The 25,068-nt window shown below is 40.0% G+C and overlaps 1 protein-coding gene across 11 annotated transcripts in view; it reads right to left on the minus strand.

The window, feature by feature from the left end:
- Positions 1 to 15,195: 15,195 nt before the first annotated feature.
- Positions 15,196 to 25,068, minus strand: part of PARP11 (poly(ADP-ribose) polymerase family member 11) — a 52,502-nt gene continuing 42,629 nt past the window's right edge. For 10 of the 11 annotated variants that reach the window (XM_023182946.1, XM_023182951.1, XM_023182952.2 and 7 more), the window contains 2 exons: positions 17,482 to 17,633; positions 15,196 to 15,892 (listed from right to left, as the gene is read on the minus strand). In XM_023182946.1, coding sequence (XP_023038714.1) covers positions 15,576 to 15,892; positions 17,482 to 17,633 — 469 coding nt within the window. In that variant the 3' untranslated portion in view covers positions 15,196 to 15,575. The remainder of the gene's footprint in view (positions 15,893 to 17,481; positions 17,634 to 25,068) is intronic. The other variant, XM_023182957.1, reaches the window with a different exon arrangement.

Below are 25,068 nucleotides of genomic sequence, written 5' to 3' on the forward strand. Positions count from 1 at the left end.
ATAGAAAGGGTGCTGAATTAAAAAAAAGAAGGTGGAAAAGAGGAGGGTGAGGAATTGAGGTATTTCAAAGACAAGTATCATCTTAATTCATTCTCACACACAAAAAAAACTTTCTTGAACGTCAACTATGTGCAAGGCACCATGCTAGTCATTGCCTAAAGACTGCTAGAGTCTAGCAGGGCAGATAAGGTACAAACCCATCTTGTGCTAAGACTTATGAGAGAGTGGTTCTCAGGACAAGCACATGTACTCCTGGAGGGGGATCACAAAGGTAGTTTCTGTGTCACACCTACCCAGGCAGGTGGCCCCGTCCATCTACCAGTCTTTCCTTCATAAAAGGTCCCCAAGGAAAGCAGTTTCATAGCTGTCCCTGGTCACCAATTCCATGCCTCGAACTGTGACAGGCAATTCTTTCTAATGTCTAACTGACACATCTTGTGCCATGGTTTAAATCCAATTCCTCTTGTCTGTTCTCAAAGAAAATGGAGAGCAGCTGGCCCCCACCTTCTGCATAATCACCCTCTCAGGGGTTGGACACTGTCATTACATTGCCCTTGAGGTCTGTATTCATTATCCATTGTGGGCTGACTGAAAAAACAAAAGATACAGACATTGTATTTCATTTTCCTGGCAAATGGGTTCCTGTGGGAATGTGGTGACACAGAGGACCGTGAAAGTTGCCTTTGGCCATGAACAAGATGCTGGGGTAGGCAGCTGCAAGGCGGTCAGTGATTTTCTCCCAAGGACAGTAAACAGACTGTGATGCATCCTGGGGAACACTTCATCACTAAAGTGTTCATCCACCCACAGTTCATCCCAAAACCTCAGTTGTAGAGAACAAGGGAAATTTATGCCCTATCCAGACAGTCATCTTCTTAGGGAGAATCAGGCAGCAAAATGAGGAGTAGAGAGAGAAATAAAGACTGTATTTTACTTCAGTCCTAACTTATTTGATATCATTTTGTCAGTTATTTAAAGAGCTACACTTATGTATGTATATTAATCATACTTTTTATTTTCTGTATTTTTCAGTGCCCTGTTGGCCAAGGACAGACTGGTCCTCCCAGGGCTGGCTAAGTCCTGGATAGCAAAGGACTCTGCTAAGGGTGTCTTTCATATGCACACCAACCAATCCAAAGGCCCTATCTCCAACCACAATTTATCTAACTCTCACACAGCAAGTCAGTATTTCCCCTGCCCTAAATCACCACAGGACCAGGTGTCCAACAACCAGAGACCACCTTTATAACCCAGGGCTGCTGAAATTACCAAAACTACTACCCAACCCCCAAACTTGCTCATATTTGCCTTCCTTGTCTCATCCATGACTTCCCTAGAAAACCACAATAAATGCTCTGGGCCATGCTTTCCCCTCTCTCCTCCTTCTGCCTCCTGACTGACCCTGATACTTCCCCCACGTGGCCCTGCATGGCATGGCATGGACCTTTCTCTTAAGTATAAGAAAGAAAACTTCTTTCAAACTCTGTGTCTATCTTAAAGTACCTGATTAAAACAAATCCTGAGTTTCTTAGCCTGTTTTGTGCTATTTAAAAAAAAGAAAAGAAAAAAAGAAAAACAAAAAACCCCCCAAAACCTGACAGTTCTCTCACAGTTCTAGAAGCTAGAAACTCTTAGATCAAGGTGCCAGCATCTGGTAAGGGCCTTCTTGCTATGTCCTCACATGGAAGGTAGAATAAGAGAGAGCAAACCCACTACCTAGAGTGTTTTTTATAGCAGTGTTAATCCTAAACACCTTCCAAAAGGTCCTACCTCCCAACGGTTGTGCTAATGATAAAGTTTCCAAGATGTGACTTTTGGAGGGGACAGAAACATTCAAACCATAGCACTGAGTAAAAATCTGGAAACAATTTATCACATCTTAAATCATTTAGATAATATGCCTCAAATTGTAGTAATATTAAACCACAAAGTTCTTACTATTTTGGGTGTAATATTGCCCATTGCTGAGGTAGTAACTTCCAATCTAAGGAGTACTTTGTTATTTGCAAATATTGACCATTAAGCTTCCTTGTATTTTGTTATACTTCTCTCCCAGAAGTTCAACATTTGACAGACACCAGCTTTCAAGAGGTATTCAGAGGTAACTCATTCATCATTTACCTGTCTAAATGGTGTTCAGATAGATATATATTTTCTGTCCTTTAAGAACTCTACGAAAGGAAACTAGATTTTTGTCAAGTACAAACAATATTTACATAGGATGTAAATATATCCTTTTGCTATCATCAAAACAAAACACATCCATGGACATGCATCTTAATTTCCTTGTCAGAATTTCCACCTTCCTTTTTTGCTTTTCTCTCTTATTTTCCACATCGTGCTGTCAGTACTCCTTGATTTCCACCAGAGGTTCTTTCCATGCACTTAACCGTTAAGATAAAAAGACCTTTGTTCTAATCTACCTTCACATACAGCAAATCCCATTTTTGTTTGTATTGTAGCTTGTCTCCTCAGACCAGATTGACGTGGGGACCTTCACGTACAGCAAATCCCATTTTGCTGACAGGGAAAGCAAGAGTGTTGACTAAGTGTCTTGGTCAAAATCATACACCAAGGTACACAATGAATTCCGGACTTTTGACTTTTGGCAACCGATGAGAATCTTGGGCAATAACATTTGCTACAGACTAAATGCCCTCAAATTCGTATGTTGAAATCTTATCCCCCATGTGACAGTATTTGGAGGTGAAACTTTTGGGAGGCAATCACATCTGCAGGCACCTTGATCTTGGACTTCCCAGCCTCCAGGTCTGTGAGAAATGTTTCTGTTTAAGCTGCCCAGTCTGTGGTATTCTGCTATAGTAGCCCAAACTAGGACAATGTTCTTCCTAAAAAAGTATAATACCAAATCTGAATAGAGGTGTAGAGATGGGAGGAAATGATCTTTTAAGATGCCTTTCAGTCTGAATGTATTTTCTAATAATATCCTGTTAAAGACTAATCTAGTGATTAAATAATATATTCAGATATGGTTACTGTAACCCAAAACTCAAGTGCATCCATGGATATTTACTGCAGACCTCTATACTTGCCCAATAGTATAAACACTTGTATGTCCTATTTGGTAGACCAATTTTTGGATAGCTTTGGACAAAGGAGAGAGGGATGACTAATAGTTGGGTAACAGAATTAAGATAAAAAAAAGCTTTTTTGAAGCTGGAATAACGGGTTAATACCAGTAAGATAAAATTTAACAGGGATGTTGCTTCTCTTACCTCTGAGTCACAGTCCCTTTCCCAGTGAAAGGACTTTTACAATTTATTACATATGGTTTAAACCCTGCATCTTCCTTAACATTATACACTAAGCACTTTCTCATGTCATTAAATATTCTTCAGAAAGATCATTTTCACAGACACATGATATTCCATCTTGTGTTTATATTTAACATTACCCTATTTTTGGCCAGATATGTTGCTTCTAATTATTTACACATATATTAGGCTACGGCAATTACCCTTTTGTATAAGAAATAATTGAACAGGGACAAGTGTAAAGGCCTTTAAGTTCAAAACCTCAATCATATAATTATAAATCCTGTTTTTCTGGGCTTCTAGAAATTTTTAGGAAAAAAAATCTGTGATTTTTTTGTTAGTGACAAGTGCAATATTCCTCAATAGTGCAACCAGTATGAGGTTAGTATCAGGAAGACACATTAGTTCCACTGCACTCTGTGACAGTCACATCACAGCTCAAATACAGTATGTGTTCCAGATGTCACCCTTCAAAAGCAACATGGACAGACATTTAAAAGACATCAATACAATGTGACAATTTGTCAGATGAGGGATGGCTGAAAGAAGGAAGGGATTTAATACTGAAGAAGAGAAGACATTAGGTTATAAGATCTTAAATTTCAAATACAGGAAGGAATATGTTGGAGAAACTTATATTTACTCCAATGACTGAGAGCTATATGAGGCAGATTTCAGATGTGGCCTAGAGCAGTTAGGAAAAAAAAGAAGTCCAAAAGCCATAATGAATTTTAATAAAGACACCATAATGAATTTTAATAGACTACCTTCTTCCCACTGAGGACTGTAAGATTGGAAGGGCTGGCTAAATCAGAAATGGTATGAGTTAGAAACAGCTGGTTCCTCCTCCTCTGCGTATTCTTGGATGTTAGCATTCTTCAAGGTTCCATCCTTGGCCTCTCAACACTTTCCACACTTACCTGGGTCAACTCAGCCACTTCTACAGCTTTAACAACCGCTGATCTCCAGGTGGCTTTTACATCTGTATTTCTAGCCCTGACTTTTCTCTTGAGCTCCTTACCATCTAGAGAAGTCTTTATAAATGTAATATATCAAAATCCGAGTTAATTATCTTCCTGTTGTCATTAGTCAGGACTAATCGGTGTGTCTGAAACACTAGCCAGCAAAGGCAAAAAGAGTAATTTATTGGCTTATGTTAATCAAACCACGGCAGGAATTAAGCCAGCTTCAGGATGCTTGAAATCAGAAACCAAAAGGCCACCAGAATTCTCCTTCTATCTCTCATATTTGCTTCTGTCTGCTAGTTTCAATTTTCCCTACTGAACACCAGTTTCTTACACATATAAAAGACAAAACCACTAGCATCTCTAGAGTTGCAACTTCCCAGATCCATCATCAGATTTCCCTTAGTGACTATTCAAAATTCAAAAATACCAGGGAAGGGGTCAGACTGGGTCACACATCCATACTTAGGCCAAACACTGTGGACTAGGGTAGAGTACGAGACACGATGACTGAACCAGCTTGCATCTGGTATGCACCCCTAGAACAATCACTATAGATAAGAAGATAGCGTTCTGTATTCTAACAGGTGGGAGCAGGGGCAGGGGTGGAAAGCAGCTCTTCTTAGGTTCACATACACAAGTTGAAGCAGGGGAGAAGAACAGGTTACCACTGCTATTCCCGGAAAAAGGAGCAGTGCCCATCACACTCTCCAACCACATTCTGCCTTCCACATTGTTCATCTCCACTGATGACATCTCTGCGTACCCAGTCTTACAAACTGTGCCCCAACTTCTTAAAAACTTTGGTCAGTTCCTCAAACAAAACCCAAACTCCTTAACTTAAAATACAAATCCCTTTCCAACCAGGCTCAACAGTTTTTTCTGTCTCCCCAAATTATTCTGTTCCATTCCCACTCCCTGCTTTCCCCACATGACCATGTGTTGCTGCTGCACACACTACTCAGACACACAGGGCCCTTTCCTAGCTCTACACATTGGTCCGTGATTTGTTGGGACTGGATTGTCCTTTTACACTTCTGTCACATGGTATTTTCCTGCAAGATTCAGGTAAAATGTTGCCTTATCACCCGTAGGTTACACCTACCCTACTCTCCAGGAATATCTGATCCCTTGGCTTTTTGCATTTCCCATGATAGGGAATTCATGTCTCTGACCAGCACTTAGCACATGGAATTATCTGTTTGATGACATAACTGTCTCCTCAGTAGGCCGAGAGCTTCTGGAAGGTAAGGACTACACCTTGTTCAGCTTTGATGTTAATCCAGCACAGGGCCTGACATATAACTGCTGGCACATAGTGGATAGTAAATAAATATTTAATGACTAAATCAACAATTAAAAACTTCTAATTTTAAGATTCATTTGGTAGTTTTAATAACTGCAACCATATAATAACAAAACTAAGGCTTTCTTCCACTCTTTCTTCCAGAAATGAGAGTGAATTAATGGATAATGAATGTTTCCTTTGTTTTTATTATTTCCATCCACAATACTTCAAATTTATCCAATTCTATTGCAGCACCCACCATCAGTACTGTCATCAACTTCGGAACCATGTTCCCTGTCATTAGTCCAAAATGGAGATATATTTTATTTTCCTTGGGTTTGAAAATATACACTAAATCTATGACAATCTGGATATTATAAAAGGATCAGGTGACCATTGCTGCTTCTGTTGAAATTGGCAATGAAAATATAAGAGACATACAAAATCATACTATCCTTATCCATAACCCTGTCCACCCCCTTGGCCCACTAACGGTTTTCTGGAAGGGCTGAGAAACAGATATGCCTGGAAGCCAAAGGAAATGGACATTAAGAACTCAAAATCATAGATCTGTTCTCATTTATGTTGCCTGGCCTTTCTGTGGCTTGTTTTTTCTCCTCTGTATGCCAAGTTCCTTACTTACGTTTCTTGAGAAGCAAAGAATAGGGTGAGATCTGACACCACGCCACTGCAGTATGACTTCTCCCAGACTATCGGGGGTTTGTCCTTTTTCACTTCTGTCACATGGTATTAGGAATGGCCCCACAGAGGCCCTTCTCCTGGAACAGGACAGCCAGCACTGATTATTGTATCTAAGTCTTGAGCAACTGGCATATGTCAGACATTGTGCTAAGTGCTCCATATACTCACACAGCCTCAGGTAATTCTCATAACAGCATTCAAATGTGAGGAAACAGCAGTTCTGAGAAGCTGGTCAACTTCTCCAAGGCTACACGGCTAGAAAGTAGCAAATCTGGGTCTGTTGCTAGGATCACCTGACTCTAACACCTGTTTTTTATTAGAACACATCGCTTTTCAAACACAAAATCCTGACACAGACCTTTTACGATGCTCCTCTCTCGCTACAAAAATTCTTTAAACGAACAATATCTGTGTTAAGATCTTGCATATATGGCAGTAGCCCAACACGATTACACTGGAAGATAGATCACTAGACTGGGAATTACACCGCCTGGGGTCTCTACCTGGTTCTGACACCGAAACATGATCGCAGGCATTCAGTTCTTGTCTTCCACCGTCACAAATTATTTGGCCTCACCTCAATTTTGTAGGAAGAGTATAAAAATTACACCTTTAAAATAGTTGCGGTATACCAGTTCAACTCCTAAGACTTTGAGAGACGGAGTTCAGAAACATCTGGAGTTGATATGTCCTCTGTTTCCATCTGAAGCTAAGTTTATGGCCCATCTTTTCTGACACACATTTTTTAAAAAAGACCATAGAATATCATAGCTCAGAGGGCATATTGTGTTCTGAGGTGTTAACTTGACAATGTTAAGAACCTGAGTTTTAATTTGTGCCAAGAAGGCAGGCAAAACTTAGGGGCTCCACAACTTAAGCACGATGGAGAACGCAGCCAGGAGGCACTGCCAGAGGTAAAGAAGCAGCTGGGGATATAGTCAGAAAAACGTTAGGGGATGAAGAATCTTTCTGGCAAGGTAGGGATGGGGGGGCTGAAGAAGTAAGGTTGACAGGGAACTCACTGGTAACGGTCGTTGTGTGTACGGCCTCAGAAAATGGCCAACGATCTTTTTCTAAATCAACTTAATTAATGTGATTTCATCTGAGGAAAGAAGGAAAACAGACTAGATGACAGTACGTGCTATGGTTATTTGGGAAGAATTTTCACCAGGCAAAATTCTAAAATATTAGACTAGGTTCCTATTGGGAAGATGCGCACTTTTCCTAGCAGTTATTATAAACGGGATAAATACCTGTGTCGGTGGATTTGACCAGGGGTTGTCCCACCGGTGGCAGGGACTAGATAACTTCTGGAAGGTCCTTTGACCCTGCTCTCTCAAACGCAGCTGTGAACTCAGCTCCCAGTTTGCTGCGCCAGTTCCGAGGCAAGATGCTGCCACCTAGCGTCTGCTGTTCTCACGCGCAGCAGCACCTAACTGCCTACATAACATTTTGATTAGAAAAGCCCTGATAATGTATCTGTCCTTCAGTTGGACAAAATAGGCCTAAACGCTAAGGCCATGTGGAAAATGGAATCAATGTTAAATTGTTTCTTGAATTAAAATATTCTTTTGAGAAGAATGTAAGAGCAGTCAGCATAGCACTGAATCATGAAAATCCAGAGTTCACGAACTACATCACCCATGGGTCGACTACGTAAACAGCTAGAGAATATGCAGGGAGCTCGTTCTCAGTATCTTTAATGTACAGACATAGACCCAAACAGTAGAATATACAAGCAAAGAAATTGTAGCTCAAGGCCAGGCGCGGTGGCTCACGCCTGTAATCCCAGCACTCTGGGAGACTGAGGCAGGCGGATCATGAGGTCAGCAGATCGAGACCATCCTGGCTAACATGGTGAAACCCCGTCTCTACTAAAAATACAAAAAAATTAGCTGGGCATGGTGGCAGGCGCCGGTAGTCCCAGCTACTCGGGAGGCTGAGGCAGGAGAATGGCGTGAACCTGGGAGGCGGAGCTTGCAGTGAGCTGAGATCGCGCCACTGCACTCCAGCCTGGGCAACAGAGCGAGACTCCATTTCAAAAAGAAAAAAGAAATTATAGATCAACGTAAGAACCAATTTTCTAGCATTCAGAACTGTCTACAATACGTAGGATTTCCTAATGATTGGAAGTATCCAGATACAAGTTGGAATACTTGTGGGAAAGGTGAAGAAGGCATTTAAACTAGCAAAACAGTTAATTGAAACATAGTTTTATCCAAGACTTTGAGAACTTTGAAGGCAGCATTTTCACTACTGTGTCCTGTGTTTAGGATCGTGCCTGGTATGGAGTACAGGTGCTCACTTGGCGGTTTGCTGAATGAGTAAATACATTCTCTTACAATTTCCCAGGAGGAAGAAAAGTAGCCCAAACAGAAGTTAGACAAGTTGAGAACAAAAAGAGCAGCCTCTGACATTTAGAAACTGGCCTGGTACTCACAGCTAAGGCATGTTATTCTGATGAAATTAACTATCTCACAGAAAACCAACCTCTGACAAGGATATTCTGAGACCACAATAAAATGAGACAAAACAAGGTCATTTCATAATTGTGTCTAAGAACAGACAAAAATAAGGTCACTGTGCCACCCACAGGACACCAAACACCACTTCTCTCAGCCAGATAAACCACTGCTTCTGTTTTGCTAATTACAGCTTATCCTCAGCTACACTTCCCTCTCTGTAGATAAGATTTATGAACGTGCCAAATCACAGAATTGCCCCTGCTTTCTGACAGCATCCAATGAGAGTGAAATCCTCACTCCTCAGACTCTCCCCCAAATCCCCAAAGCCCAAATCCTACAAAAAGTTCTTTCTTGCACCCTCCTACCGGGACACCCCATAGTTCCTCAGCAGGTGTGTGCTCTCTGGCTGCCATAAGTAATGAACCTAATTGGTTTAACTTACAGGGTTGCTCCTGGTGGTCTTTGGCCAAAGGGCACTGACCAAGTAAACGCTAAGAAAAAAGAGTTATGTCCCTACCTCCAAGGGCACTATAAATACCGTATGAATCCTAGCCTGTGAGGGTTGTATTAGGCATAGAAGCCTTCTTGAGAGAGGAGAGGCCTTACGTATTAACACCCTCCAGCATTTACTGAGGTTGCCTGTGTGCCGGGCATCATCCCAAACACTTTACAAGCATTACTTCCTCCAGTTCTCACAACAGTCTTCTAAAGTGGACACTGTTATCATCACCATTTTAGAGATGAGGAAACAGCGGCACAGACAGCCTAAGCAACCGGCTCAAGTGAAACAGCTGGTAAATGCTGGCGCCAGGAATCACCCTGGACATCTGACTCCAGAGCCCATGCTTCAGATAGAGTTTTCGAGAGGGAGGAATACGGGTGTGTGTTCCAGGTGAGGCAGAAAGGCATACGCAAAGGCATGGGGGCCAAGAAGGAACTCCTTTACCCAACAAGCTTCTTGATTCCCTTAAACTGTATAAAATCTTCACAATCCCTTCTCCACATACCTCTTACTGCTGGGTCCTGGTTCCCGTAAGGCTGGTTCCAGGACCAGGTGCAGGGGTTTGGGGCAACACAATTTAAATGGCTTTGATTCTGCCATCTTTGTTTTAGTGATAAAAGCAATGTTCCAACGTTGCTTCTACCCATACCTGGTTCTTCTCATCTCTCCAAAGCCTGATATGGCACAGATGGGTGTGGCTGGGGGATATGAAATCCTCCTTCCCTTAATTAACATCTACTTATCTTTCTATCTTCACATTCAAATGTCAGTCCCCAGGAAAGCCTTCCATAACTCCCGAGGACAGGTGAAATCCCTCTGTCAGAGCCTCACAATGGCCTGAACTTCCCCTTCCGGAAACTTCATCATTCTTGTCATTACAGTTCATTACATCTTCCCTGCTAGACTTTAAGTCCCATGAGAGCAGAGGCCATGACTGACTTGTTCAGTCCCTGGCACGCCACAAGAATTCAGAGTTGTGAACTAGAAGGGGAGTGGGGAAACTAATTAGTGGCAGAGTTTCAGGGACAACCAGGTTCATTCTTTTTCCTTCCTACTGCAAGCCCTTGCTTCTTCTCAAGGTATCATGATCCCTGCTACTGTATTTTCCTGACCCAAACTCAAAAATCATCTTCAGTCAGGTCAGATGTTGCCTAGAGAAATCTAGCTGTGCTCCATCAGGTCTTTTTCTTTCAACGAGAGTCTGATTGGTCTTTCATAAACTTCACCTTCTGAAAAGTGAACCTTCCCTCTCTGGTGAGTTATCCAAGGTCACACTGAATCAAACAGCAAAGCCAGGAATAAAATTCAGATCAGCTGGCTCCCAAGTTGAAGCCTGATCTTCTTCTTAAGGAATAAAGTGGAGGAAATGAGCTTGCACGCTGATTCTGAGACTGTTCATCAAACGCGGGCTTATAATGCCTACAGCTTCCACATGTTATCTAGGAGACATTAAAGCGTAATGAGCCTTTCAGGAAAAGGTATTTTTAAAAAGGAACAGGAAAACACAAGTGCAGTCTGGATGTATAATCAATATTGCAAAGATGATTTAATTAAATTCTGGATGGTGACTCTCCTTAAGCTGGTTTACAATCATGAAGTCAGCGTAAGCCACAGAGTCAGAATCAGCTTACCGTATAACCTCTTGGTAGAGGGCTCAGCAATGCTAAGAAGCTGCAGAAAACACAAATGTCTTTGGCATAAAACCTATATTCTAATCTTATGAAAAGCCACTTAAAAATAAGTAAGACAGTGCTAAATTCTTAGATACAGCCACACAGTGAGAGAATTCTAATAGCCAGGTTCTTGGCCTGTAGTGCTGAGAAACGAAAGCCAAGCAATTAAAGCTGAGAAAATGGATTACATAATTTTACAGCAGGAGACTCGGATCATTTATGAGGAATTTATTGTTTGGGTTTAGAAATAACTGAGACATCCTTTTACCTGGGATGGATCAAGCAGAGCTCAATATAGGAAGGAGACAGGAGGAAAGAAACATGAGTTCCCAAACCACCTTCCATCCCAGAGTTTCTGAAAACATGAGAAGTCAACTACCACTGCTAAAAAGTGAAGGATAAAAGATCAACTTTCAACTTCTCTCTTGGATATTTAGGGCTCACCTCTCCCTGCATATATTACTCACACTAATCAAGCAGCCTGCAAATAATTATGTATTTCATAGTTCTTTGAAACGTTCATTTCTTCCATCTGTGTTGCCCCAAGTAACATCACGAAATGATTCATAAGAAAGTGTGGCAGACTATCTCGTATCACCAAAACTCTTCCTGCAGAGTGCAAAGGGATAAAAATAACTAAAATCACTTTGTTCAAGTTTCTAACCAAAACTAATTCTTGACGAGGGTTTTGTTTTTCCTTTCCTTGCTACTTTTCATTACCTTTTATCTCTTTTACAAGTCCAGAGTGCATAATTTCATCTAGAAATTGACTGTCTCTTTGTTTTAAGCAAAAGAAAATATTTGAAAATAAACAAATAATCCTTAAGCAGAGTGGAAAATCTGGAGGCTACACAAGTAGGATCACCATAAGATTGTTTCTCATGTTATTCCTAGCAATTTGGGAGATAATCACAAACACTCGAATGGCTACAGAACTGAATTTGTAAGGATGTAGCACTTTTAGATCAACAATCAAAGCTCAACTGAATTTTTATCACAACGAGTCAATCATTCTGCCCCTCGTTTCTCTCAGTTTGAACATGAGGATAGCCTTTGATGCCATCCTTGCTTGCCAAAGGTTCAACAGAATGTTTAACTCGCTTCAACAGGAATGCTGGCAGACACAGTGCGAGTGGCTGGAGGTTAGATGGACTGTAGGAAGGATACTCCTTGGGTGAAAGCAGACACACCCTACAGAGCTGCTCCTCTGAGCCAGCGGAGCACACCAAGAATAAAAAACGCTGCAGATGCCAACTCTTGGCCTGTTTGGGGAATTTTTTTTTTATATATATATAATAGCACACAGTAAACGATTTTTCCCATAGACCAGCGATTTCTAATGATTCCCATTTGATTAGCTATTGCTCATGATGCTTCAAACCAAGAATAAGAGACTTCTCCCATCTGCAAGTGGGGTACATATGAGTTACAGGCAACAAACTCCTTGGGTTCACTAAGATTGAGCTGAAAACTTAGGTTTAAATAATACAAGGTGGAGATGAGATACATAAATCACAGAAACAAATATATGATATACACAGACAACCAAGAACTGCTAATGGAGAGCTTTAATCATCACATGTAAAAGCAATACATTCATATATCAAAATTGGCTCCAAATTCTTTATCATCATCACCATCAACAGTCTAGAAATGAAATGACACACTAATATAAAACTTTCCTGTTTATAACTAAAAGATTTATGAAACTGTTTTTTATAAATACATTTTTTTTTTACCCTGAGGCTGATACCACCAAAGTGAAAAAGAAAAGTCATTTTCAGCTGGAATGTATTCAATATAGAGTTTTAAAAACCATTTATCATTATTTTAGAGTGATTTCTATCCATTCTTCCCACCTATGTGATGATAACAGGAAAAGATGGCAAATGGTTATGTCCAGTATTATTATATACTGGTCATATAATTCTCAAATGTACTGATCATATGATTCTCAATTTAATCTACTTACCAAAACAAAGAAATAAAATTTTAACATCCATTAACTCTATACTATCATATTTTAAAATATGTATCAAAATCAGTTCTCTCTTATAAAAGAGGGGTTGGCAGTACATTCTCAGACCAAACAACAACAACAAGCCCCAAAAAACCAGTATAGCACTTTCTTACAATGGCTACTGCAGCGCATTCTACGTATTTCATATACGCCAACTAGGTAAGGTCAAAGTTCGCAGAGATTGCCTAACAAATACTTAACTCTGGGCCCCTAGTCACCTTGAGATAAGATCTGCAAATGTCTAAAAGAAAAACAACTCCCAAATGCTGCAACAGTTATTCCATTTACGTGCTGAGAGAAGTATGCACATTAAACTTGAAAAAAGATAGCCATGTTAAAGGGAGGACTATTTTAATGTGGTTTTTTGGTATGTAAATAACAAATGAATAGAAAAAAAGATTTTCAAAACCTGAATTCCTCACGTCTCTAACATTGTTTTTTGTGAACGGGTTTACAGCCATGGTGTGCTGCCTCTCACAAGACAGCCTAGTGACTCTGCCTCCAATCATTTTCATGATAATCTCTAGATGCTTTTTAAAGTGCTTTTTCTAAATATTCTCAGCACTTCATCTAAACCAGCAGTTGGGTTGCATACCTGAGTCAGGAAATCTCTGCTGCCACTTTGTTTCAAAGTATTGTACATGCAATGTTCTAGGTACTACTTACCTCCCACCGCACAATCACACACAGGCTGGGCTATAGTGGAAATCTGGGACGGATGGCACTTGAAGAATTACGATCCCTAATCTGTCCATACTCTTTACTTTTATTATTTGTAGATGCCTTTGTAATTCAAATGATTTAAGTGAGCAATATAAGCATAGACACCGGGATGTTTTTAAGAAGTTAAATTGTGTTCACTAACTGTCAGCCAGAAGTGGGTAAGGATAATAGAGAGAAAATTCAGTATTAGAAAGAGTTAAGAGAAAAGTTTTCTGAAAAAGGCTTGGTACATGTGCTGTCTTTTAAAGATAGAATCATAGAGAATCAGGCCGGGCACAGTGGCTCATGCCTGTAATCTCAGCACTTTGGGAGGCTGAGGCAGGCGGATCACCTGAGGTCAGGAGTTCAAGATCAGCCTGGCCAACATGACAAAACCCCGTCTCTACTAAAAATACAAAAATTAGCTGGGCATGGTGGTGTGCACCTGTAGTACCAGTAACTGAGGAAGCTGAGGCAGGAGAACTGCTTGAACTCGGGAGGTGGGGGTTGCAGTGAGCTGAGATTGCACCACTGCACTGCAGCCTGGGCAACAGAGCAAGACTCTACCAAAAAAAAAAAAAAAAAAAGAAAAAGGAAGGAGGGAGGGAGGGAAGAAAGGGAAGAAGGGAGGGAAACAGAGGAGAGGAGAGTGGAAGAGAAGGGAAGAGAAGAGAAAAGGAGAAGAGGAGAGGAAGAGGAGAGGAAGAGGAGAGAAGAGGAGAAAAGAAAGAAAATCAATGTGAGAGACTCTTAACCATCACATGGGCAATTCCCCATCCGGTACTGAACTCCTGTACAACATGCCTGCCAAACTGCTCTCGCCTCCGCTAGAATACCTTTCGGGGAAGGAAGGTGTCCCGACACTTCTCATCTTCCTTACCATGGAACAGCAAAACAGATGGAACAGGTAAACAAATGTCCACCACACATGATTAAGAAGTATATCTAACTTTTCAAGAGAGTAGGCTGTCAATAGCCACTTCAAAGGAGAAACCAGATTCGCCTCAAGCATCCCATGCTTTCTATAATGTTTCAAAATGGAGAGATACAAATTTGAAATATTAATTTTAGAAATCATTGTTGAATAGCTGTGTGTGCTGCAGAGGGGAAGGTAAAAAATAAATCTTAGAAGTGATCACTGTAGGGACTCTTTTGAAAACAAAAGGAAAACAAACGTTTGAATAATAATTTAAAGTTTCACTTTGAAGATGCAATAAACACCTTGCACAGCAAGTCATGGTGTAAGAATCCAAGAACCCTGATGGATGAAGTGTAGGCTAATGATATTTTGCAGCAATGATCAATTCAGATATAGGAGACAGAGGAGAATGACAGGAGCAAGTCTGAGGCTGCAGCCTGCTATCCTAAGGCAACTGGAAAGCAGGACACTCTACCTTGATTTTCTCCTTCTGACTTGTTTGACAGCACTGCAAATAATTGCCTTGTTTCTGATTTCTCTCAAGGTGCTCAGACTGTTTCAGAGTTTCAAATCCCCCCTTCAGAAGACCAACAAAGTAACACATGGATTGGTGGATGATACTACTACCCGAATTCGATTTACAAAAGATCAGTTCCTCTAAAGGGACACATTTATGTCTGTATATTTTTTTCAACATTTATACGAATAAGTCCATTTAAACTAAAATCATTTATCCTGATAACACACACGTAAACCTTAAATATCTCAATGACCACATTAGTTGAGACTCAGCTGATTCCATTTTGAATGGTATCTTTCACCCCTACGTATTAAAACATCAATGATATCAATTTTTAACAAACAAGACTACAAGAAACAGGCAAAAACAAAACAACAAAAACCAACCTTAGAGTCAGTATGTCTTTTTATATGGAGGCCACTTGTTTTTCATATCTGTTTCAAAAGTATCAGATAATTAACATTTAGTGGCTAGATGACTGAAGAGCAAATCTTCCTGCAAAAAAGAATAAAGCTTCCTTGACCACTGAGATTTGGAAGTGAAATCAATGAAAGTCTATCAAGTATTCAGGATAGATTTGGTTGGCATCAAAAACCACAAAGATCTTTGGGTTCCAGGTATCATCCACACAGCTGTCATATAAATTCACATAGCTCCCGTCTTTGGAAGGAGGTCGCATGTATTTGGAGTCTCCGTTTATGTAATCTCCAATTAGCACTCGAGCAAGAAACATAGATTTATATGTTCTAAACAGATGCCGCTGTTGCAAGCTGACACCATGAATTTGGAATGTGTTTCCATGCTTTATGTCATCTTTGCAGAAACGACTGGAATAAGCAGCATCTCTAGCAAAATAGGTTCCTTAAACAAAGAGGACCAAGAAAAGCCAAGATTACTCCGAAGAATATATTAAAAACAAGCAAAAACATTTTGTCAGGAGAATAGATGCATAGAATTGTATAATAAAAGTAGATGTGGAATTTCTTCATTCGCAGATCTTTAAGAGAAGAACAGAAATCCATCTGTTATGGACAGCTGTGGTATAGACTACCATAGGAATAGATTTGCTGGTACATACCAGCCCTCACCACCACCACCATCCCCTGCCCCCACCAAAATATAGCTACCAGACTTCTGTTTTTAAAATAAATCTTACAAAGAAACCAATTAATAAAACTGATAAAACTGGTTCAACGATTAAAAGTGTGGCTGGACCTGAGTTTTGTTTTGTTCTGTTTTTTTGAGATGGAGTCTTGCTCTGTCTCCCAAGCTGGAGAGCAGTGCCGTGATCTCAGCTCACCGCAACCTCCGCCTCCCAGGTTCAAGTAAGTGATTCTCCTCCCTCAGCCTCCTGAGTAGCTGGGATTACAGGCGCGTGCCACCACGCCCAACTAATTTTTATGTGTTTTTTAGTAGAGACAGGGTTTCACCATGTTGGCCAGGCTGATCTTGAACTCTCGACCTCAGGTGATCCACCTGCCTCAGCCTCCCCAAGTGCTGGGATTACAGGCGTCAGCCACCATGCCCGGCCCTGAGTTTTACTGCTTGGCCCTCCCTCCTGTTTCTGTTTCCTTCCACCACTTCCTCACCCTGCTCCAGCAAAGCTCTGGAAAGCACAGTGGAAACTGATGGCCTACAGGGATTCTTTTAAACCCCAAGAAACCATATTTCTATGATGCGGGATAACAATTCAATAATATTTCTGGAAACAATAGAATCCCATATCCACGAAAAGATTTCTGAGAGAGTAGAATGCCATTCATATCTGAGCATTCCAAAACAAAAATGATTTTACTGGCTCACTGCCTGCACATGAAAACTCAACAAAGCAGCCAACTCTTCTGAAATGGTAGACACAAGAGACAGACATCATTAAGGGCATTCTTACTCTAAAAAAAAATTGGAAATGAATTGCAAAGTCTCATATTTACCTAACACTGACGGGATTTATGTAACACCTTCTGACCTCCTTACAGTTAAATAAGTGGAATGGCCTTTTTAGTAGTTATTTTTAAAATTAATTTACATTTTCAAAATGTAGCATATCCTGATCCTAAATAGTAGTCAGTTCTCTTGCTGGAGGTAAGGTACAAAGTAAGGACCCGAAAATGAAATGTACATCCCGTTCCCTTCCCCTCACCTTTCTCCTTAATTTGCTTGAGTACCAGACATAAATTGAAAAATCTGGATTTTCACAACATTATAAATAACGTGAAGTTTTCCCCCACTATTCCTTATTGCTCACTAATATTCTTACCTATCATTTTCTTAAAAACCAAACAAAACAAAAACACTAGTACCTATTCTGGCACACAATGCAATTATAATCCATTCGTTTTCTCATTCTCTATATATTTGCCATAAAGCAGTTTATATTTATATTTATATGCCTCTAAAAAGAGGCAACTCTCTCCCAGGACTCACACCGGACCTGGAGTTCTGATAATTACCTTTTCCAAAGACAGCACCATGTATACCATTTATTCTCCAATCAAAGTTATGAATGCAGATTGCTTCTACAAATTCACTGCTGGTACCATGAAATAGCATTTGTTCATTAATCTGAGGCACACCTCTTTTTTTCTTGAGCTGAGCCTTTTTCCTAAAAACACAATATACACAGACACAAAAGCACACAGAAATATACCATAAGTAGCATTTGTTCATCTTAATGAGGAAGTTTCAACAGAAAGGGTAAAACAGAAAATACTTTAATATAAATAATAAGTGGACAAAGCAAGTCTAGAAAAGAAAAAATTTCAAACGTTCTTGGACACATAAATCATCTCATCAAAAATTATTGGTTAACACTGAAACTTAAGGTTGAAAATTATGCCAAAAAATTATAGTTATCCCATGCTATGCCCCAACTTCGTAAAGGTAATTGATTGTCTAAACCAGCTAAGCTTTATAGATGCGTAAAACTGAGACAACAAACAAGTAATACAACGTTTGCAGAGGCTTTAGACAGTGAATTCCTTGAGCAGGGACCATGTCATATGCTTTTTATCCTCAGAAACTAGAAAATGTTGGTTCAGTTGACTAAATTTTGCACCATAGGGTTCGGAGGGACGTTAAGCCATCCAGTTTAATCCTCTTCCCAAGGATAAATCTATCCTAACACATAAAAGCATATTTAATGTAGGACTGATTATAACAGAAAACAAAAACTGAAAACAGCCTAAAATTATTTCACAGAGAAATGAAGATATAGTCATGTATTTATATATAAAAGTTAAAAGTAATGAAGTAGATTTATGTGCATTAACATAGTAAATCTTGAAAAATAATATTTCATGTAAAAAGAATCTTGCAAAAAGAGAGAACTCAAAATAATACCGTGTATTATGTAGGTATACATACACAGGTAGTAAAAAATACAAAATACAAACAATAAGGCACCATACCAATCTCAGGAGGAAAGAAGGAGAGTAGGACAGGGATGGAGTAAACACTTCACCTGTATCTGTGTGAAGAGGAAGGAAATGTGACAAGTATCAAAATGTTAAATCTGATAGGTAGATACATGGGAGTCTGTAAACTATTTGCTGCATTGTCATTCTTGAAACTAAAAATCATATTTTAAAAATTAAAAAGAATCCCCTCCAACGACTTCTGATAGCTATTTCACGCCTGCTTCAATCCATCCAGTGTCAAGTACTCAACAGCATCAACTGCTCACTTTGCAAAACAGCACCGTCTATTTGTGATCAGTTGCAATAGCTGAAAAGTACATCCATCCCAACGCCAAACCAGCATCTGCCTTCCGTTACTTCTACTGATTGGTCTTTATTATTCTCTTATGAACACGAACAATTCAAATCACTCTTACACAAAACAACATTGCAAATATCCAAAAATAACTATGAACACCTACCTAGCCTTTCTTTTCTTGGTTAAATATACACCATTCCTTCAACTACTCCTGACACAGCATAGCTTCTAGGTCTTTCTTTATCCCAACAGTCTTTAGTTAACAAGAATCTGCTACATACTTTCTAGTTTATAAATGTTGGTATGAAATAGAAACAGTCCAAATATCATCAGACAGCACTGACTGCACCGACACCACTGAATGCATTTTGGTACCAGGGCAGTGAACTGCACCATAATCACCATGATCGAGTGTGTAGTCAGTTCAAACTTCCAGACTTTTTCAAACCAGACCTCTCTTAGCTTGCTAAATTTGTACAACTGATTTATAAACTGAATGCAATAGATTTATTTCAGTTAAGTTTTACTTGATATAGTAATTTAAAAAGTAAAAATTAAATAACAGTAAAATATCCATATCACAGACTGAGTTCTATAAATGATATGCAGCTTGATGAGTATGTTCGGGAATGGATACTTGCATTTAAATGGAGACAGAAATGAAAATGCATATGGTCTTTCTCAAGAGTCACTTGGCAGTATGTATCAAAATTTAAATGTATGCGCTTTGCTCTATTTGTGATAGTCTTTTCAGACCAGTAAGCACAACCTTAGAAGGTTGTGCATTTGGCAAATGTTTACTTTACAAAAAGTCAGCATGCTTTCACTAAGAATTATAGCAACTTCCTTTTTTAGAACTTTATGTTCTCACTTTTTTTAAACAATGTGCATTTGTTCCCTTTATAAAAACAAAGGAAAAATTTTTTTTTTAATTAAAAAAAAGATAATACTTGTTTTTACTCACTGTTTCAACCTTCCAAGGTCTTTCTGACTGCTGATTTACTCACTCAACAAATAAGCCACCCCTTCTATTTTTGAATCTTTCACAAGTGTGATAAGCAAGCCCTCTGCATTTTCACCCAAGTTTCTGATAAAAATTTTGAAGGACCCAAGAAGAAAGCATGCATGCCATTCGAGTTACTCCTCTGCATAAGACTTTTTGGCTACTAGTTTTTCTCTTTGAAATACCAAGCAGCACATATTTCTCCATCTTGTCTTCATGAAAAGACACTTTCTCAACAACTATAAAGTGAGAAACCAAGCTAGACTGTCTAAGGGGCCTATCCATCTACCACTGTGGTAATTCTACTAGTCAGGCACTAGTGAATCCATGCTGGGTTTCTCAAAGAAACATTAGTGTCATACACAACGCCAGGCTTCATGATCTGCAATGTCAGACTTGTCAATGCTGTGCTTCATGATCTGTAATGACTAGAATCCACTCTAAGGAAATTCTGTCTCTACTAAAAAATACAAAAATTAGCTGGGTGTGGTGGTACACACCTGTAATCCCCCCTACTCGGAGGCTGAGGCAGGAGAATCACTTGAATCCGGGAGGCGCAGGTTGTAATGAGCCAAGATTGCACCACTGCACTGCAGCCTGGGGAACAGAGCAAGACTCCACCTCAAAAAAAAAGCCAGGCACGGCGGCTCATGCCTATAATCCCAGCACTTTGGGAGGCCGAGGCAGGTGGATCACGAAGTCAAAAGATCGAGACCATCCTGGCTAACACGGTGAAAACCCGTCTTTACTAAAAATACAAAAAAGTTAGCCGGGTATGGTGGCGGGCGCCTGCAGTCCCAGCTACTCGGGAGGCTGAGGCAGGAGAATGGTGTGAACTCCGGAGGCAGAGCTTGCAGTGAGCTGAGATCCCGCCACTTCACTCCAGCCTGGGTAACAGAGCGAGACTCTGAGTCAAAAAGAAAAAAAATCATTTATCACTACTTTTCAGGCACAAATTCAAGTGAATCTCGGTTTGAAAATTCGCTGGAGTTTCTCTTAGATATTATAAATAAACTGTGAGTTAAAGGGCATGGAGTATGAGTATAGGCAGGGATGGAAAACAATGCTTACTTCCTAGATTAGACGGTGCGTATACACCCGTTGAAGGCACAGAGCAGGGGCGTGGTGGTTAAAGCTTTGTATCCCCACGGCACAGTCTGTTCTAGTGCCCACTACTCCCACTACTAAGGCAGCCATGAAATGTGGACATTCACAGACTATGACCTTGGTGTCCCAAAAGGGCTAAAGTCGAATTCCAGGGCCTCATGAACTTTAGTTACATCTGCAAGGAAAGTCACAGAACTACACTAAGTTCTTCACAACCCTGCCCACCTTTGCCCAGATCCACAATCATTCCTGAACTTACTGAAAGTACTGTCACACCCACTTCTCAAAGTGTCTCAAAATGATCCACCTCTTAGGGACTAGAGTGCCAGAGTGGCTAAAGTGTGTATGCCACATGCTCTGCACTGCAGCAAGAATACGTCCATGCTCTGGATTAAAGTAAGTCTACCTAGATTTAGAACACATTTCATCCTGCTGAACATCAGAACCACTTACAGAATTGTTTCAAGGTGAAAGCGTCAGAACCACTTATAGAATTGTTTCAAGGTGAAAACGTCAGAACCCAGAGGTTCTGATGCAGTAGATCTGTGGCAGGTGACAGATGTCTCTACTTGCTAGCAAATTCCACTAGCGATTCTGACTTGCAACTAGGTTCAAGAATCTCTGATCTAAATTCACATTATTAATAAGATGCTCTTATGTCCTTGCTGCCTTATGCTTCCCAGCCGTGGATCAATCCAACCATCTCCACTATCTGCCCTTCCATTTGTACTCTGAAGTACATTACACAACATGGGTTGCCCCATAAATTCACATACTTTAGCTAAGCCCTCAATGCTGACAGAAATCCTATGGTTCCCAAGACAGCTCGTTCTACCCCATTATCCACAGTGGCCATTTCAAATCTCCTCTTTCCCCTTTCCTTTTCCTCTTATCAACACCTCCCGAACACTTTATTCTCTGTAGTGACCTCCCTTCTTCCATCACAAAAGAAATGGAAGATATCAGGAAGGAACTCCTTAACCTAACTCTTCTTTTCATCCCCTACCTCGACTTACCTGTAAACATAACTGGACCATGCTTCTCTATCTCCTTTCTGACACATGTTCTTAGAATTTCATCTCATCACACTTCTTCAGGAGCTGGAATCCATGAACTGCCCTTCCACTCTTTCTCTAAGAGTCTTTAAAATTTTCCTTCTCCATCAGTCCTTTCTAATTACAATGTTCAGTTCTCTCCCGTGATTAAATTTTAAAAACATAACAATAACCCCACATTATCTGTCTTCTCACATCTCTCACCCTCCTCACTGCCAAACTTCTTGAAAAAGTTGTCAACATTTGCTGTATACACAATATGATGTCTACCAACATTGCTTTCCTCTAGGTTACCAATGGCCTTCTTATTGAAAAATGCAAAGGAACTTTTCAAATTTATCCTGCTTAACATCTTTTCAGTATGTAATTGCACAGATGGCACCTACTTGTGTAAACTACATTCTCCCTCCAGCTTCTGTGACTACATCGTCTATTGGTTTTCTCCCACTTTCTGTGCTTGTTGGTTCCCTCCTTGGGTTTTCTCTTCCTCTGTTCATCCCTTCCAGACTTGGACCCTTGGCCCTCTTCTTTTCTTAATGTACATATGCTCCCTAGTCATCTTCTTCATTCCTATAGCTTCTATTACCCCACATTTTCTAACGACTCCAAAACCTCTGTCTCTAGTCTACACCACTCTTCTGAACTCCTGACCCATATGTCAACTGCTGTATATCAACTACTACTCCCTTTCCATCATCGCTAAAGATGTTCCTACTGATACTCCCTTAGTCAAGTAAAACAAACAAGCCAAACACTTGGGAGTTATCCTTCTCATCTCCCTTATCACCCCATCGCAAACAGTAAGTGCGGCACCAAGCCCTATCATTCTATAACCTTAATACCTCAAAACTGTCTTCTTTGCTCCAACACAGCAGATACCACTTTGGGTCAGGCAACCCAACGTGTCTCAGTCTAATTACTGAAACAATTTTCTAAATCGGTCTCTCTGCTTCGAACTGTGATCCCTTTAAATTACTGAGTTTTGTGTTTGACACTTCTTTGTTGTGGAAGGCTTCTTCTTTGTTGTGTCATGCATTGTAGGATGTTTAGCATCCTGGCTTCTATCCAGTAGATGCCAGAAGCACCCCCACCCTGCCACATTAACAATCAAAAATGACGCCAGTCATTACCAAATGTCCCCCAGCAGGTAAAATCACTCCCAGTTGAGAACCACTGCTTTAAACCCCTTCTCCACTGCACAGCCTAATTATTTTTCTAAACTGCAAATCAGATGCATCACTCTCTTGCTTAAAGTTCTACAATGGCATTCTACTGTCCCAGGAAAAAAATCCAAACCTCTTAGTTTAGCTTATAAGGCCCCACATGGTCTAGCCCCTGCTAACTCTCTGACTTCCACTCTGGTTCGATCCAACTCAACTAAGGCTACTAAAGATGATCACACAACCACCACCCCAGTGATGCTACTACAAACTCCGGCATGCTCTGCCTCTTGATACCATTCTACCTAATTTCTGTTCAATCTGAAGCTGTTTCAATTTTCTGTGCTCTCTCTTACATCCAGACTTTGGCTCTTACTGCCCCGATGCCCGAGATGCCTTTCTCCTATCAACTGGTGTCTGGGGCTCCCAAATTCTCCCCACTCCACTCCACACTCCCTACTTTCGTTGGCAAAGATGGATGGATCCCCTCCCTTTGTGCTGCCATGAGGCCCTGAGCTGACCCCCACATTTCTGTGTTACAATGGTCTGGCTCTCCAAGCTATGGTTCTCTGTACCGTTTTATCCTAAGTGCCCAGAACAGTGCTTGTCATAAAGTAGGTACTAAGACATTTTTGTTAGAAGAAGTGGGGGAAGTAGGAGAGGCCTAAGCAATGTAAAAACTATTGCCGGATGGACTCATGTGGGCCTGACTACCTATATGGTGAGTCATAGGTTCCGTGACAGTGAGACAGACCAAGTTATTTTAGTTCTTCAGGATGATGTCAAAATGACAGGCTGCCATTATAATGAGACTCAGTATTTTGTACTGTCATGGCAGGTGGCAGGTTCACTTACCATCACAGATTTCTATAGGCTGACATTACATAAAACCATGAAGGGCATCACCAGAATAAAACTGTTTCCAGTGAAATTCTTAGTACAAAATGTTCTGGGGAATTACTGGTACATTTTTACCACTATGATGTAATTGGGGACTCAAGTTATGAAGGAGACCAATTTGATCTCCAATTCAGAGGGCTGAGGAAGAATAATGAATTAAATTTTCATCAGACTATTTTAGAAAAACTTACTTTATTCACTGAGAGAATAAAGTCAAAGGAGGCAGAAGCTTCTGTCTTCCTCTATAAAAGAATCATCTAAACAAGAACTAAATTAAACTTTCTAAACCCAGTTAACCTCAGTTATTGTCAGAAATAAAAGCTGGTTTGGCCAATAGACCCGAGACTATAAAGAACATAAGCTGAAAGCCCCTTATTTACCATAAACTATTATGAGAATAAAACCAGAAATGTACGCAGGCCATATTAACTAGTCAGTCAGAACCAAGAAAGAATTCCATGTATCATTACCAAACAAAATCAGCCTAATTCTCAGGTATATAGAAACGAAATGAGTTATGTTCTGGGATGTGCTTTCAAATACTTGAGCAACAACAATAATAACAAAAGAGGAGACAATTTATGTGCGGTAAATCTTGATAGATGTTGCATCAGGATGATACATGAAGTTCATTATATTAGATTCTACTTTTGTGTTTATTTGCCATTTCTCTGAATAAAAAGTTAAAAGTCAGTTTATATACTTAAAATTATTAGAAATCAAATCTCATCTACAAATGTTAACTGAAAATATTTCAGAGAACCACTTATTTTAATTTTTTACATGTCATAAAAAAATACAGCAGAAGAGGCTAATTTGGATAATACCTTTAATAGCTTTAAGTTTTCTGTAACGGACTTTATTTTCGGTTAAGTGAACACTGAGTCACCCAATGGGTCATTTCCAACTTAAATCTAGTAAGGAATTGAGATTTTAAATCTACGAAGTAAACTTCAGGCCAAGCAAGAAATCTGAAGGTATGTTTTAAAGTGTTCTTTAAAATAAAACAGGCAAAAGACTACTGGCAAGAGAGTATGACTGTTAAAAACAAAACAAAACAGTGTTTGCAGAGACTTCTAATAAAAGGCTGAGCCAAGG

Source organism: Piliocolobus tephrosceles, chromosome 10, assembly GCF_002776525.5.
Source record: "Piliocolobus tephrosceles isolate RC106 chromosome 10, ASM277652v3, whole genome shotgun sequence".
In the NCBI taxonomy this organism is placed as follows: domain Eukaryota; kingdom Metazoa; phylum Chordata; class Mammalia; order Primates; family Cercopithecidae; genus Piliocolobus; species Piliocolobus tephrosceles.